The sequence below is a fragment of the Danio rerio genome, chromosome 17, assembly GCF_049306965.1.
Source record: "Danio rerio strain Tuebingen ecotype United States chromosome 17, GRCz12tu, whole genome shotgun sequence".
In the NCBI taxonomy this organism is placed as follows: Eukaryota; Metazoa; Chordata; class Actinopteri; order Cypriniformes; family Danionidae; genus Danio; species Danio rerio.
The window spans coordinates 28,616,516-28,634,907 of record NC_133192.1 but is presented as its reverse complement, the minus strand read 5'-3'; the positions used below and the strand labels follow the sequence as shown (position 1 = coordinate 28,634,907).

Below are 18,392 nucleotides of genomic sequence, written 5' to 3'. Positions count from 1 at the left end.
GAGGGCTAATCATTAATTTGATTTCCAGCAAACTAAAAGAAAAACAACTTAAAAAATATATATAAAAAAAGAAAATACTGTTCTGTTAAACATCTCTTGGGAAATATTCATAGGAAAGGAAATAGGTTTGCCTTCAACTATTTATTATTTTAGTGTCACTTTTGATCACTCATATAATAAAATGCTGAATGAAAGTACAAGAAGAAATGCTACACTGCTGACACTGTAGTTAATCAACATAAATTGCTTTTCTTCCAACAGCCTACAAACAAATCAAGCAAACCAGTGAAACGGAAATATCTGATGCTCATAGACTAAAACAAAATAACAAGCCAATCAAAACACCATTAAACTTTCTCTCTATAAACATAAAAACTCGGTGGATTCTCACTTCAAGATGAGATTCATTGTTTCTTTTCTGTCCTTTCCCTGGAAAGGCAGTGATCCCGTAAGCATCTCAAACTATTCCAAAGAGAGAGAAAAAGCCAAATAAATCAGAGTAAATGTAAGCAACATCAAACAAGCCATAAACTCTGCACAATTGTGGACGTACCATCAGTACCCCAAATGACCACCAGTCAGCGCTGTGAGTGTGTCCTTGCCGGTTGACCACTTCTGGAGCCATGTACTCCACCGTCCCGCAGAACGAGTATGCCTTCTTCTCATGATCGATAGCTTCCTTACACAATCCAAAATCTGAAAGAAAGAAAAACACCACCAGTTTAGCCAGTTATGAAATTATGGCTGAATTGTTGTCAGCTGAAACTAGTTTTATTGTACCTGTGAGTTTGATATGACCCTCTTCGTCCAGGAGGATGCTAGAAAACAGAACATTGAAATTATTTGTTACATTTGTCATTCACAATCAGCATTTGAGGCAGGCTAACTGTAAAATTATATAAGCTAAAACTGAAAATTGCCATGACTCTATTTCATTTAATTTACACACATGCCTGCAGATTTTACACTTGAAAACAATCAAAATGATTCAAATAATCTAAACATAATAAAGATGCTAATATTATAATTCTTTTTTTAAGTACATATTGGGTTAGCACAAAACAAAATCTCAATTGCTTTAATGAGAGCCAAACTGAAATACTAACATTTATCCCTGTTTATGTTTGTATAAATTTAAGCATTTATTTAATCAATATCAAGGTCATACTTGAAAGTAAACAACCATTTTATGAAGTAAAATAAATATCACTATAAATTACAGTAGTTTTGCTTGCTGGTTAGCTTGGTTTGGAACTTGTGGAGCTGCGCATTGATGAATTTGCTCTTCAGTGTTTGGACTTTCTGCAGTGAAATTTAAACCACACTGAACTGAACTAAACTGAACTTCAACTGAACTTAAAATTGAATCTGTGTTAGTCCAGTTTTCATTTTTCAAAGAATTTCTATCTAAAGCTACTTTGACACAATCTACATTGTAAAAGTGCCATAGAAATAAAGATGTATTTAATTGAATTGAATAGTTTTACTACAGTAAAACTAATCCTAACATTGACAAAAAGTATATAATTAGTATCAAATGATTGATCTCATTTAAATAAGCCATTGTTAGCCAACTAAAATCACAAGTTGCGTCGTAACAAACATAGTTAGTTGATTTGGTGCATTATTTTCCATCGTTCCAATGCAAACTTGTACGTTTGCAACTATTTCTCTAGAGCTATAGTTAGATCTAGTTCTGGTTGCATCTTATTCCTAGTAAGATTAGAATACATGTTAGCTAAGTGGTTTTATGTTTTAGAATAGAATATGGCATATTCTCAATAATATCTGTAAAGGAAATGTTTATAGGCCCTATATGTGCCATTTACATAAATTTAAATTAATATTAAAAGTGAGTGCATGTTTTTACCAAAACTAATATTCAATTTTTTTTTAAAATGTTTGTGTGTGTTTGTGTGTATGTGTGTGTGTAAAACAATATAATACGCACAAAAAAGTATGGGGTTTTTCTCAAAGGAAGTTGTTTTCACATTGTAACTAACGTGATTCAAATGATGGATCTGCAACAAAGCAACTATGGCTTTGGAAAACATTCATTCGCCATTCTTTTCTCAAATAATGCATCATACTATAATAGTACAGCCATGAGTTATGCTGTTGTTTGGAAAACTCACCCCAGAACAATATTGTTCATTGTCATGGAAGTGATTATTATCATACATTATGGGTATCTATACAGAGCGTATCATCAAACCCTTTTAAAATAATGAATTTATTTGTCATACAACCTGAAATCAAAGCACTACATATAACCTTTTCAGCCTTTAAAATATTTTGTAGCTTTCTCATAACCTGTATCTTTGGAAAGCAATGTGTAATGTGAGTAAAGGTCTAGATTTTCACATGCTATGATAAGTTTCTATAGGTACTTAATCTTTATCCAGTAGCATAATATAAGATGCATTTGTACAGTCAAGTATCTCGTAAGTGTGTTTGTAATAAAGATGCAAACATGTTAAGTACTTCTCAGGTTTGAGATCTCTGTATATGATGCCAAGACCGTGCAGGTGATCTAGACCCAATGCCAGCTCAGCCAGATAAAACTTGACATCTTCCTCTGTGAACATCACCTGAACAAAAGAGTGACTCAGTGAATGCAAGAGAGACAAAGAAGAGAATAAAGGCTTCATTGTTGTAAGAATTACTGTACAGTATATACCTCTTTTGACAGCCTGGTGAACAGATCCCCTCCTCTGAGGAAGTCCAGAATCAGATAGAGTTTACCCTCAGTCTGAAAGGCTGAACACATACAGTATATACATACAAAGACATGAAGAATCTTCCAATGCAGTAAAAGCGAAGTTAATCTTATCTGTTTGTCAGTAATGACCAGATCACAGCTTCCTGTATGCTAGTAGATGTCTATACAGTGGCTTCATGACTGATATGCTTACTTACACAGTACTAATATGCACCAATCGACCAACTGGATTTTGTTTTAAAAATGCCTGATACAATTTTTGGTGTATAAACTATTTCATCAATTGAATGACATTTACGTGGGTATCTTCTGTAAATCATGGTAAAATGTATAATTGTCATTATTTTTATTAAACTGTATGTGTGACTTATTGATTAATAATAAATAAATAAATAAATAAATAATAACAAGAGAATGAAAATGAATGAATCTATAGCACATCTAGAAAATCTAAAAATCTATATCACATATAGACCTTCACCAAACCCTCAGAGTGTACAAGAAGCAGTGTATAGGAAGCACAACAGATCCATTCGTGAATATGAGCAAAATCAAAATCAACAAATCAACAAAATCAAACAAGGACACAAAACCTTAATGAAATGAGACTAAACCAAACTAAAAACTAAACTAAACTAAACTTAAAAACTAAACTAAATTAAACTAAGCTAAGCTAATGTAATCTAATCTGATCTAAACTAAATCAAACCAAAAACTAAACTAAACAAAAATAAACTTAACTAGACCAAACTAAACACCAAGCTAAACTAAACTAAACTAAAACCCAAACTAAACCAAACCCAACCCAACTAAACTAAAGTAAACTAAATTAAACTAAACTACACTAAACTAAACTCCAAACTAAACAAACTAAACTTAAAACCAAACTATACTAAACCAAACCAAACACTAAACTAAACTAATTAAACACCAAACTAAACTAAAAACCAAACTAAATTAAACACCAAACTAAACTAAAAACCAAACCAAACCAAACTATACTAAACCAAACCAAACACTAAACTAAACTAATTAAACACCAAACTAAACTAAAAACCAAACTAAATTAAACACCAAACTAAACTAAAAACCAAACTAAACCAAACCAAACCAAACAAAAAACAAAACTAAACTAAAGTAAACTAAACTAAACTAAACTAAACTTAACCGAAATATAATAATAGAATAAAACTAAATTGAGTAAATCATAATTTATGCTCATGAAAAAACAGGACAGGATTCAAAGTAAAACCACGCTCACAAAACAATTTAAAGTTATATTACACTCTAATTGTTTTGATCAAGTACTGACTTAAAACCAAAGAGCTTTTCTGTGCCATTTCAAGTTTAGTCATTCCATAAATGAAAACATTGTCATCAAAATATGTTCAAGCTCATGTCACTGAAACTTCAAAAATGGATGTAAATTTTACGTTATTATTCCCTCATTATCGTCATGCAGTGAGGCTTTAAACACAACAGCTAAACAGTTAAATCTGCACACCAGGGTATTTGGATTTGTGAGTGGATCATTGAAACAATAAATCAACAGATTATAATGACTGTGGGTGGATGGCAGGATTTTTACTGAATAACAACTTAAATTTTGGGTTTGTCACTAAAAGTTTTTGTGTAGCTTCTGTAAGTGCCTGTTCTGTTGTCCATGTTTATTGAATGTACATGGGAGAGATGGACCAGTTCTTTCTGCATATCATAGACTCCTTTAAGCACAATATTGAGACACTTTAAAATAGCATAATTCATTCTAGGAAAAAGTGGCATGATAAAGTATTATTTGCAAAGTACTTCACCAACTCACCATAATGGAGTTTAACCACAAATGGATGGTTGACGTCTGCTAGGATGTCTCTCTCCATTTTGGTCCTCACTCGATCCCTCACTGTGATGAGATCAATTTCACATTTAGAAAGGAAATATGTTTTCCAAGTTACCAAATTCTATTAGGGCTGTGCTATATGACAAAAAGCTCATATTCTGATTTAAGTCATCTCATAATCCGATAAAGATATACATGTCCTGATATATAGTGCCATTTCTGTCATTTCAATCAATTAATACTATATAAGCATGTAAAGTTTTTTAATCATACTCAGAAATGTACTCATTCTTGTGTCATCATATCTCACTTATAACTTCAGGGCAAATGTTTGATTAAAAATGTACAAATCTAAAATAAATATTATTAAAATATAAAGCTTTTTTCAAAAACTAATGATTACACGTCCATCAAGAAGAACAACAAAATTGTTAAATAAAATGCAAAAAGTAAACATTGTAAATTCAAGATTGCAACTTTCTCACGATGCTGTTATTCATGTTTCTGTCTGCATTCACATAATGGGATATAATAGCATGTAATATTGAGTGCATTTAAACAATGAAAAAATATTACAGTAAACAATTTATTTTGTGACATGATATCATGCGGTTTTTATATGACATAAGCGATAAAGTATAAAATAAAACAATATACTTTTTATTTTGTACATACAGTAGGATATAAAAAGGGCCAATCCCATTTCTACCCCTTAGCCCTTCCCATTACCCCTCGTTTTGCGCATTCCCGTGAATGGGGTAAGGGTGTCCCAATTCTCTTTAGGTTGAAGGTGTAGGGCTAAGAGGAAGGGGTGTACACCCTTTCAAAAGGAGATTTCTCAGGACCACACTCAAAACCAGGGGGTAAGAAAATTTCCCAGAATACATCAGCCTCAACAGCAGAATGGCTGCACCCGGAAGTAAGGAGATCTACAAATTAGTATTTTTTTGTCATTATTATGAATTTTTACAACAAACAAGCACATTTTAATATATTCAAAACCGCGTTCATGTTTTATCGTAATTAAAAAAAAAAAAAAATTAAAATAAAAAAAACCCGCAAAAATAAAAACCGCTAAATTTGGCGATCTATAATCAAACTCCTGTATGGTAGTCCCACAACATTCTGACACTCGAAGACACTCGAATACTTTGTCAGAAAAGTCTAGTGACTGGAAACTACCTTTGTACAGTGTCTGCAATAATGTTAATGTTGTTTTTACATAGATGAATATGGCCATGCTGTTAATACACAGTAGAGTTACGATCTTATTGCCACATTATATTGTTGTGAAAACATGATATCTTTGATATCTTTTCAGTGATTTCCTGAAGATAAAACCTAAAAAATAAAACAACTGGAATTACCACAGCAGTTTCGATCGTCGATTTCAAATGAAGCATGCAATTGCGTATGAGCTCTTAGGGGTAAATTTTAAAGCCCTTCCCCTTCACACTCAGTTTTAAGGGCCAAGGGGAAGGGAAAGGGGTACAAAACAGAATTTGGATTGTGCCATCATTATATAGCATAGCCCTAAATTCAAACATTTTAATTTTCAGTCTGAAATACTGAGCAACACTAATAAAACACAACTACAATACAATCAAGCAAACAGCAGTTATGAAATTCACATATTTTAGCAATATTAGTGGAGCCTGAGTAGGAAGATAGTCTTTACTGTAAAAGTGACCAACACAACAGCAGATTCAGTGAAGTCGAGCTTCACAGAAGTGCGAAGCAGAAGTTTATCAAATAACGTGTTTGTAGGAAGTGATGTTATCAGCTCTCATCAGAACATACTCTAATCTGTCAAGAGATCCTCTTCAGGAGCAGAGAGAAAGAACGAGAAGACAGAGACAACAAAAGAGATTGAAGAGGAACAAACACCTCAATCTTAAACCTCAGGGTTGTGAACAAGGTGGGATTTCTTGTCATTTGGGGGGTACGAATCAAAAACAAAAAAAGCCCCTCAAAAAGAAAGAAAAAACAAAACAGGAAGTCTGTGAACCCGCAGAGTTACAGTTTACCTGTAACCTCATTCAAACTCCAAGCTGACATCAATTCAGATTTGAAGGAATAAGCCTAAACATTGTGTATACTGACATTGAAACACACAGATTCAATGATATTTAAGAAAAGGGTCACTAGGAACAGTTAACTGCATGATTAGGCTTGATTATTGTGTTTACAGTGAAACTAGGAGTGACTCTAGATAAGAAAAATAAACAGGGCAAGGAGAACAATGAGAAATGAAAGTATCTGTTGTCAATGTGAGCAAAGGAAGCGTGTGTGGTTTGTGGTATGTGTGTTTACACGGATGCTGTACCTTTGAGTGTGGCCTTCCTCAGGACCTTCATGGCGTAAAGCTGGTTATTGTCAGGAGGGGTTACCTTCCGTACCAAAAACACCTGTGGACACGGATGACAAAAAAAAAACATGTTTTTAATCTAGAGTTCAGTCAGACTGTTGTGCTGAATGAATCTGAAAGCAACCAATCCGTTGGTATATTTACTGCCTTGTAATATTACTGGTTTAAAATATTAATGGATGTAATTCATTCATTTTCTTTTCAGCTTAGTCCCTTTATTAATCAGGGGTCGCCACAGTGGAATGAACCGCCAACTTATCCAGCATATGTTTTACACAGTGGATATCCTTCCAAATGCAATTCAACATGGGAGACACCCATACACTCTTGCATTCACACACACATACACTATTGCTGATTTAGCTTATTCAATTCACCTGTAGCGCATGCCTTTGGACTGTGGGGGAAACCCGAGCACCTGAAGGAAACCCACGTGAACACAGGAAGAACATGCAAACTCCACACAGAAATGCCAACTGACCCAGCTGGGGCTCCAACCAGCTGCCTTCTTGCTGTGAGGCGATTCTGCTACCCACTGCGCCACCATGACTTCATAATGTTATAATATCTTGTTTAAAGGTTTTTAAAAAAAATGTAAGAAACTCTATTAGTTATTTTTTCCTCAATCTGCAGCGTTGGGTGAATAACTCTTTTTAAATTCACGAGTTAAAAGAAAACTTCCCACAGGAAGTTTTATTTAAATTGAATGACAAAAGAGAACCTGACTTCAACAAAACTCAGCAAAGTTAAATGTTAATATTAACATAATCATGTCAGACATGTTTAATAATAAAATCCCTTTAAATGCCAAGCTCTGCATTTTTGGTTTGTATCTTATGAAACTTACAATTGGTAAGACAAAAATATGGTATTTGGGGTTTCTTCTAGCTAGAAGGGCTATTGCATAGAAAACATTGATGATCCATAGAATTGGGGAAAAAATAAATATTGAACTGTATTGGACAGGAGAAACTAACTTATATCATCAAAGACAAGCAGAAGAACTTTGACTATATTAAGTGAATCTTATATGAATATTATGTGAATTGTGTGTTTGTAAACATGTAGTTTTATTTATTTTTATAATTATTGTATTATTGGTTTTGTTATTTTATCATTATCTATTTTTTAATGTTTCAATTCATTATTTTTTATTTGTTATTATTTCATTTATTTATTTTTTATTTAAGTTATTTGAATGTGTATATGTGTATACGTGTATATACATACAGTTAAAGTCAGATTTATTGCCCCCTTGATTATTTTTCCCCAATTTCTGTTTAACTGAGAGAAGATTTAATCAGCACATTTCTAAACATAATAGTTTTAATAATTAATTTCTAATAACAATAATGATTTATTTTATCTTGATGACATGATGACAGTAAATTATATTTGACTAGATATTTTTCAAGATATTTTTATGCAGCTTAAAGAGACATTTAAAGGCTTTACTAGGTTAATAATTTTGAACTTCAAATGGTTTTTAAAAAATTATAAAACTGCTTTTATTCTAGTTGTAATAAAACAAAAAAGACTTTCTCCAGAAGAAAAATATTATCAGACACACTGTAAAAATTCCTTGTTAAACATAATTTAGGAAATATTTAAAAAAAAATAAATAAATAAAAAATAAAGGGGGGCTAATAATTCTGACTTCAATTGTATATAAGAAGGGTGTGGACATGTACTGTTTTGTAGGCAGCTTTGTTATTGTATACCCACTTGATGTAAATTAAATAAAACGTTATTTAGTCTGGGATGGAAAAGCTGAATGTTAATGGAGTCTTAAATCTCAATTTCTGCAACTCTTCAGAAAAAATTGTTAATTTAACGTTTTCAGGACTATCAGATAAACAGAAATCCAGAAGTAAAGTGTTAATAAGCAACAATGCAGAAAGCTTAAGTATCAATTTAATGTATTCTTTGTTCATTTGATGTATTCCCAAAACTCAAAATTCTCAACTCATCACTTACTCTACCTTCACTTGTCACAAACCTGTTTAAGTTTCCTTTTTCTGTTGAAAAAGGATGGAAGTAAATGGCTACTACAACAGAAAGAGGAAACTCATGAAGGTTTGGAACCACTTGATGCTAAGTAAAGTGTGAGAAAATTGCGGGGCTTCAAAACAAAATCAGCTTTTAAATTTTTTTTAATTTTAACAAGTTTAAAAGCTTTACAAAATCATAATGAACTAGTGCTTGCTTCAGTTTTTGCAGCATCTTATAGGCTAAACAAATCAAACTGACAAACACAAGACCTCTATGAACAAATACAAAATGTACTGTATGGTTCTTTTTACCTTTCCAAAGGAGCCCTGTCCAAGCACTTTGAGCAGCTCGAACTGCGAAGCATCTGCTTTCTCTGATCCCTCCTTAACCACATGTGTGATGTTGATCTCCTTGATCTCCTCACCATCTTCCTACAACACAAAAGATAGAAATGGACTTCAACCTCAGAGATGAGCTTTACTGTACTGACCTTATTCCTTGCATACAAGTGGGTGCAGCCATTGGAATCTTTTTGGCTCGAGACTTCTGCTCTCATTAACTTCCATTCATTTTTAGATATTAAAAATAGCTCATTGTGCAGCAAACTGATATTTTCTTATTATATTATTCTACTTTGTCTGTATAGTTATGGGCACACTTGTTTGAAAAGCAAGTAGTTTGACCGTTTTCTGCGGTTTATTATTCCTAGTCATTTCTCCCATTGGCGACTGAATCGGAAGTTCTAAACAAATCGCAAAAACGAGTGCACTTCCGCATTGTAGAATAAGTTCAATAAGGGTAGCCAGAATATAACGTATATTGTAGAATACAGAGCCAACTGGTCAGGAAGACAAGCTTGATTGTTAATGCTGACTTGATTCTGAATGTTCTGAGAGAGAACAATCTATTAAGGATGAACCTCTCAACTGTAAAAAGCAATTAGTTGACTTTACTTTAAAAAGTGAGTGAACTCTTTGTTTTAAAGTGATTAGTTGGCTTTAAAGTGAGTAAACCTGCTCCCTTTATTAAATAAACTATGTGCATAACTATAAAATTAAGTTATTAAAAAAAATGTTTGCTCTTTTTTTAAAAGTATATTCAACATCTCACTTTTTGGAGTTAAATCACAAATTAAATGAACTAATCACGTTTTTAAGATTATTTTTAAAAGTCTGAGGACATTACTAAACAGACTATAGTTTTGTAAAACTGTGCATTCACTTGTTTGAGTACACCAGTGGTTCTCAATTGCGTCCTGAACATTTTGTATGGATGTCTTATTTGACACAAAAGGATCAGTTCATGGATCTCTCTGCTAATAAGCTGATGATCTGAATCAGGTGTGTTAACTAAGGAAGACGTAAGCCGCGGTCACACTGCACTTTTCGCTCCATAGTCTTCCATTCATGACTGGAAACACAAGCTCATGTGGCAAGTTTTGCAGTTCGCTGTGGTGAGAGTTCAAGCTTGGTAAACTCTGACCAACAATTTCGCATCACATGATTACATGAGACCTGTAGAAGATCAAAACATGACTTAAAATATGGACCAACTTTTTAAATGTCTAATCAACTTGTTTAATTCCACCCCTCTTCGCAACATTGTACAACATAAATTCACATGCGCAAAATCAAGTATGGCCGCGGCAATACAAAATGTGCAGGTCAGGAGGGAAGGGGGTGACTTGAGTACTGGAACTGAGAACCACTGGTGTACGCTAACGTAAACACACAAGAACAAAAGATATTTTGGACTTTAAGTAAATACTATAGATAGGACTTTAAGTCTCTTATGAGAGAAGGCACTGAATGATGTGCCATGCTTGAGTGTATTATCATCTATGTCACTGAACATTTAACCTTAATTTCAAGAGTAAATCAATAGCATTGTCAGTGACTTTAACAACATCCCAACATCTAAATGGGGCTCCAAGAGGGATGGATCTTTCAATAAAGTTCCTTCTTTAAGAGATAAAATATAACAGTTATATCAGAAAGTTTTCAGGGATTGTTGCACAACCTGATTTAAACACACATTTTTAGTATTATCATGACACTATTAACACTTTACTGAGAAAAGAACATTGAAATTGATTACAACATACATTTTTATACATATACAAAGTCATAACAGTTCAACTAAACCCTTGTACTAAACCCTTGTAACACTTCAGGGTTTATCTAATGAGTGTTTGCCCTATGAAGGGTTTAAATACCACCACCATGTTATTTTGTTATTTTGCAAGCTTCATCAGCAGTGCAGATGGAAAGCTTATGCATTTAGATTAGAGCATTAGAGTTAGTAGATGTTAGCTACTGTAATTGGATTTAGCTATTATATTAGCAATTGGCTAGTCTCTGCTAGAAATCAGATTAGAGGAGAAGACGAGCATTCTGAGAACATGGTTTAGTAAACCACACAAACAGTAAAATATCAAACCCAGTTAGACTAACAGCTGCTGGTATACAACCCACAAGCTGACTAACTCACCACCAACATCATCACTCAGTGGGAAGTTGGAAACATTGTCATTATACTAATAAGCTGTCATTTAAACACATAATTTTGTTTACTGCCATGCTCTTTCCTGTATGACTTGTTTGTTACCATGGAACACCAAATATATCTTTTGACAAATGTCTTGGCGTTTTGATTTGGTGTAAATGTGTGCCCTTATAATGCAAGTCAATGATCAACACAACTGCTTAATGAACAACAGTCTTCAATACATCTGGTTTTGTTTCACAGAAGAATGTCCACAAGTTTAAAATGACTATTTCGATTTTAGGGTAAACGGTCCCCTGGGAGCATCAGAGAAATAACCACTTACAATAGGTTTATAGAAGTGTCATCATTCATATTAGCTTGTACCTACCTATCATGATACCACTTCTGCCTGGATCTTAATGATTTGTTGTTTAAATATGTTTTAACTACTCTTATCTCTATTAATAATGCTGGTGTTTTTAGTTATTTTTGTATATACATTTTATTTACTAAAATATATTTAACTATATCTATTTTAGTGCTTCTTAGTTATACTCGATTGATTGTCACTCTAAAAAATAATACAAAAATTATACAATTCTAACATCTGTCCAGAGACAACGGATAAAAAAATAGCCTTCTAGCTAATTGTAGAGCATTTGCAGCAATGCTAATTAATGTACACTGTCCCTGACAAATAAACAAAAATAATAAATTAAATTATTCTTTTAAAAGTTTGTTTAAAATGTATTGGTTTAAACCAGAGATGCCCAAACTAGGGCCAGCAAACCAAAGTTGGCCCATTGTAACCTTTGATTTGGCCCACCATCTCATCCCATCTGAGAGGAGAGTGAGAATGATAAAGAGAGTTGAGGAAAATGCCTTTTGTAATGTTTAATTTGATGTAACGTTTGTTTGTTGGTGTGTTTTGTTCCTGAGATACAAAAAAATCAAATGTTTCAATTAAATGTTGTAAATGAATCAGATTTTTTAAAATGTAATTACTGTGACTCGACAGGTATTGGACTATGCAAAAGACATTGGCAAGCAAATCACAGCAAAAATTTGTCTATCTCCATTAGAGTTAGGCTGATAAACGATATTATATGGAATTGCGAAATAAATTGATGTCAGTAACAATACTAAGCTCTGGACTTTCTAACTCTATACTGATCTAAGAAATGTACAACAATGGGAATCCAAAAGTGCTGATATTACAGGTGTATCGAATTTTCAGCCTCCTAAAATTTATCAGCCGAAAATATGTTATGCCATTTAATGGACTCTCTTTTTCGTGGCTTCAGTCATTGTTGGGGTACTCTTTTAAATCTGGAAGCACTGACAACTTAAATCGAAATATATATCGTTATCATACAATATGAAAAATAATTAATTAGGATTGCATTTTTGCCATATCGCCCAGCCCTTATCTCCATTCTGTTATAACTGAGATTCATTATCATATGTAAAAAAAAACATATTAGTTAATATAAAGCAATGTTTTCAAGTAATTTTTAAATATTATATAAATTAGGAAATTATCCATGACAACTATATTTACCTTTGGCCTGCTAGCCTCAATCAAGTGTGGTTTTTGGCCTTTATAAGAAAAAAATTGGGCACCCCTAGTTTAAAGTGATATTTAAAGGAAAAGTTCATCCAGAAACGAACTCATCCTTTACTTTTCTCAAACCTGTTTGAGTTTCTTTCTTCTGCTAAAGAAGACACAAACACGCACGCACACACATACGCGCACACACACACATACACACACAAACACACAAAGATATTTTGAAATACGTTGGAAGAAAGCAGCCACAGACTTCCATAGTATTTTTTTGTTCCTACTATGGACATCAGTGGCTCATTTTTCCAACATTCTTCAGTTTCTTCATCTTGGCTTTAACAGAAGAAATTCATAAAAGTTTAAAACAACTTTATATCTATTTTTGGGTGAACTGGTGCCTTCACCTAATTACACTTAAGCAGACAACATTTGTGGTCATGTAAATATTAAACAATCTTCCTTTATCAACAAGATATAAACTAATTAATTTTTAAGATTTTTGCCCATTGCCCCATTTCACACATGTAAATACCTTACACTGAAGATCTAAACTGATGCATGGGTGCTCATGTTTTGATATCACCACCAGAAAATAACTCGATTTTTAAGTAAACACAGTGTCGTTTGTATGTAAATGTAAACATGATCAATAAGAGTAATAATTATTCAAGAATTAATTAAACCAATAAGACACAATATTGCTTTTCCAAACACTTTGACTGAACAGAATTTACTTTTCATTTCCGTGCTAACACTTGTATGACCAAAAAAAAAACATGAGCATGATCATAGAGGCACACCACAAGAAAGATGGATGTCTTTAAAAGGAAGGCAATGTTAATACCTGCACTTATTCACTTCAGTGTTGCCCAAAACAACAAACCAAATGAAACATTTCCCCTCAACATACAAACTCCATAACAACACAAGCCAACAACAAAACTATGCATATATATTTTGTGTTAGAGTGTGCAATTACTGACCGTCCACGTTGTAAGTTCAGTTAAAGTTGCACTAGATGAAGTGCAGTTTGTGGTGGTGTTTGTGTCCTCTCTGGACTGAGTGCCATTGGCTAAAGTCTTACTGTGCTGACGCCTGAACAGGTAAAGAGTCAACAACTGACTGACTTTACTAAACTTCCTTTTCTCCTTCTCCATCTCTTCATCTCTCCTCTAGTCAGGGCATTTCACTATTACCCCCATCCGCCTGCAGTTGGGGTTGCGACAACAACACTCATCCCAGATAAGAGAGCGAAATGTGTGTGTTTGTGTGTGTGAGTTGGTACGGGTGTTTGCTCTGCCCTGTTCGACAACTAAAGTGAAGACAGGAAGAGGAAGGAAGAGACTGAGACCTGAAAACAGAACTGGTAAGAGAAAAAAAAAAAACAGAGAGAGGGAGGGAGGATGTGTGAAAGTAATGTGTGGCAGAATAATCACACGCTAATGTAAATATAGCGCAAAGAAAACATACTTTTTTCAGTTTGTCAAATTGTATTTTATATATCTGAAGAATTTTTTTTTATTTATGTGTACTTGATGAATATTTTTATAATCATGTAGTAAATAGGGATGCACGATATATCGGCGGCCATATCAACATCGGCCGATAAATGCTATATTTTATGTTATTGGTCCGATATCAAAATTAGGCCGATATCGTTAAGCCGATAGATTATGTCATTGTACAGAACTGCCTGCCTTATGCAAGCATGGGTTGAACTTGTTCAGACATGTCCAGTGCACTATAACGGAGCTTTCCTCAAATTGTTTATTGCTTCAAAGTCTGTCCTTTCTTTGTGTGGTATTGCTGTGCGCCAAGTAACCATATTCCTTATCATTGTAGATATGTTTGATAGAGTTCCATTGTGTATTTTGATTTAAATCACCTCAGGAAAAATATCACTTGTGTAAACATAATAGCTGCAATGAACATGTGCTAAACAACTCGTTGGGTTGTTCGTAATCTAATATGATTATTTGTTATTATCAACATGTTGCTTGCTATGTGTTAATGTAGGATTGTATTCAGTTTGATTAGCATAATTATAATGATTTTAACGAGAGCATAAGATGGATATCACAGCAGACATACATAGTGATCTGACAAAGCCTTTACAGCAGTTGTGGAGACGTGTGCCAGTCACTGAATCCAGTATGGGTGTTCTCAACTGTCTGCCACATTCTGTCTTTATATTATGCTCTGTGTTTGTCAAAGTCATGCTGTATCAAAATCTGACTCCGAGGACAAATCCGACTAGCTTCGCATGCACATGCATCACACAGTGCCTGCAGCTAAACATTAATGCCACGTTTTCTAAAGAAATACTATCCGCATTTAGCTTTTCGCTTGATGGCTCTGAACTGTCAAAACACCTCTTTTTTGGACAATACATATTTTTACATATGCACATTACTATAACACATTTTATTCAAGAACAATTGGGATGGTTTCAGTTCTTAGTTCTTTCACTTTCATTTTATTTAAAATCTATTTATTATACTTGTTTGTTAATTAAATCCTGTTTTGTTATTTACCCTATTATTTTTATGCAACAGTCAAGTTGCATAATAATTTGCTATGTGAATAAAAGAAAACAATTTATTCTTGACATGTTGATTTAAGTGAAATCGTGAATTTAGGTCTAAATAATCACCTTGCAATTTAAAAAGATTGTTTTTTTATTTGAGTATAGACCATTCAGTTCATAAGATCAGTTCAAAGTTTAAACTTTTAGGAAGTTTTAAAAACAAAATCAGTTGTTTACTGTATAAAAGTAAGACATTTTAAAATATTTATATTAATTGGCTAATATATCGGTTATCGACTTCCAAATCTTTAGAGTTATCGATATTGGCCAAAAAAATCCATATCGGTGAATTCCTAGTACTAAACGATAAACACACTCTTTTTGTGTTGTGTTTATTATTGCAAAATTAAAAGTGCAAGAAAAAGTACTAAAAAAACAAAGAAAAAACATGAAACCAAACAAATAAAAAAACAAAAAAGAACTGAAGAAAAATTAACATGACTAAAAACAAGAAAAAAAGGAACTAAAGTAAAAGCAAAAAACAACTACAAACAAAATGAAAAGAAAAAATAAATAACAAAAATAAATTAATCAAAAGAATAAACCAATTAATAAAAAACACAGAAGTATAAAGGTAAATGAAAAAAAAGAAACAAATAAAGAAGCAATCCATATAACTAATAAAATAAAAAGAATTTAAGATGAATCACCGAAAAAGTCAAAAAGAAAATTCAGTTGTCTTAAATTTCAGATGTTCAATATATAAGTTATAAAATTCTAATTCAATTTAAGAAATTAATTAATTAATTCAGATTTATTAAATAATAATTGTCAATAATTCAAATCAACACAATTAAAATTCAGATTGTTTTGGCATATTATAAGCACCATAGTAGTATATTTGACCCTCGCCTAATTGTGTAAATTTTGTTATTAATGTTGTATACATTATTTTTGTATTGTTATTATTATTATTTAATTTATTTATTGAATTTTGACATTGAGTTTTGTTACTTTCTATATTGGTATAAAAAAGTGAAATGATTGGCAGTGAAAATATTGTATCGGTTATGCTGCTACACGAAATAAACAAAAATGAAAAGAAAAACAAGCGAAACAAACGTCGAAAAGAAAAAAAACAAACAAACAAATGAAAGAACAAACAAATAAAAAAGACTGAATAAAACAAATCAGATGACTGTAAAATCAACATAACCACAAACAGAAGTAGACCAAGAGAAAAGTCCCTGTCTGAGCTTTATCTAAATGTCTGTTTCCGTCGGGTGAACACACAAGGGCTCATCCTGTCCCATAATGCATTGCTGTTTTCCCCTGTCTGTGTTCTCCTCCACCATTGACTGTGCTAAAAATACGGTGCTTCTTTAAAACACACAGGTTCTTCCTCTGACCCTGAGCACTCCAGCCTAATACAAGAAGAGGAAGTCATAATAATCAAAGAAACAACAAACACCCAAGACAGCCATGAAAGTTTCAGCACTCCTCTTCCTTTATCCTGAATCCCACAAAAACCCAAGCGGACAGACTGCAGGACGGAGCTCAGAAAGGAAAGCAGGCGGCAGCAGAAAACCCCAGATCTCTTACCTTCACACTGACAGCGGCAATCTCTTTCTCTAGACTGTAGAAGTGCTGTGCCTTGTACTGTTCATGTAGGGTTGAGGAAAAAGTTAACAAAAAGACAGTCAAACTTTGTACAAAATATCTCAAGTATGTTTGAAGTCAGAATTATTATATATTTATTATTATAAATTTACTATTATATATTTATTACAGAATTATAGAATTATATATATATAGTTTTTTTTGTTTGTATTTGTATTTCAGAAGTAAGTTATTAAAACTATTATGTTTAGAAATATGTTTTAAAAATCTGTTCTCCGTTAAACAGAAATTGTGGAAAAAATATAAACAGGGGAGCTAATAATTCTGACTTCAACTGTATGTCCTGATGCACCAAGAACTCCGAAATTTCTCAACCAACACATTGCTGTTCCAGGTTTGCATCAATCTTGAGAGAGCAAAAATAGAATAAAGTAAATTCTGCCATCGTTTGTGTCATTTCACGCCTGCACTGTCAGAAAAAAAAGGCCATTTGTGAACACTTGGGGTACAAATGGTGAATGGTTCATAGTAGCACCTTATGGTATTCATATGTACCATTTAAAGATATAAAGGGTACAAATATGTTTCCAACTGTCAAAGAGTCCATGTCAGGCATGGGATGATAACCTTTTTCAAGTTTTTTCAATGATAATCGATTTCAATGTTTGAAAAGTCAAGGTTTTAAAAAAATCGCAAAAATTTAGTTAAACCATTTATAAATAAGTATAAATAAAAGTATATAGAAGTGTCTTAGTTTTTTTTTTTTTTTTGATGATTATTTTATTTCTTTTTTTAGTGGAACAGTTTGGAACTGTTGGTTAAACACGTTTTACTATTCTGATAGAGGTTACGCAGTTCTATATATATATATATATTTTTTAATATATTATATATTATAAAAAAATATATATATATATATTTTTTTTTTACAGTGGTGCAGTAGGTAGTGCTGTCACCTCACAGCAAGAAGGTTGCTGGTTTGAGCATTCTGTGTGGAGTTTGCATGTTCTCCATGTGTTTGCGTGGGTTTCTCCTGGTGCTCTGGTTTCCCCCACAGTCCAAAGACATGCAGTACAGGTGAATGATTGTGTATGGATATTTCACAGAGATTGGTTGCAGCTGAAAGGGCATCCGCTGCGTAAAACATATGCTGGATAACTTGGGACTAAACCGAAAATAAAATAAAATGAATGTGTGTGAAATATATAGATTTTAATATATAGAATTAAAATCAAAGGGTGTTAATTTAGTCACTGTGGAAGATAGCATTAT

General features: G+C 32.9%; 1 protein-coding gene across 5 annotated transcripts in view; it reads right to left on the bottom strand.

Annotated features, from left to right (window-relative positions):
- rps6ka1 (ribosomal protein S6 kinase a, polypeptide 1) overlaps nt 1-18,392 on the bottom strand; it is a 105,614-nt gene that overhangs the window by 15,857 nt on the left and 71,365 nt on the right. For 2 of the 5 annotated variants that reach the window (XM_068214461.2, XM_068214462.2), the window contains 9 exons: nt 17,103-17,159; nt 9,231-9,350; nt 6,886-6,967; nt 4,542-4,622; nt 2,681-2,760; nt 2,485-2,591; nt 781-818; nt 554-696; nt 392-462 (listed from right to left, as the gene is read on the bottom strand). In XM_068214461.2, the coding sequence (XP_068070562.2) occupies nt 392-462; nt 554-696; nt 781-818; nt 2,485-2,591; nt 2,681-2,760; nt 4,542-4,622; nt 6,886-6,967; nt 9,231-9,350; nt 17,103-17,159 (779 nt within the window). 5 annotated transcript variants of the gene reach the window in all.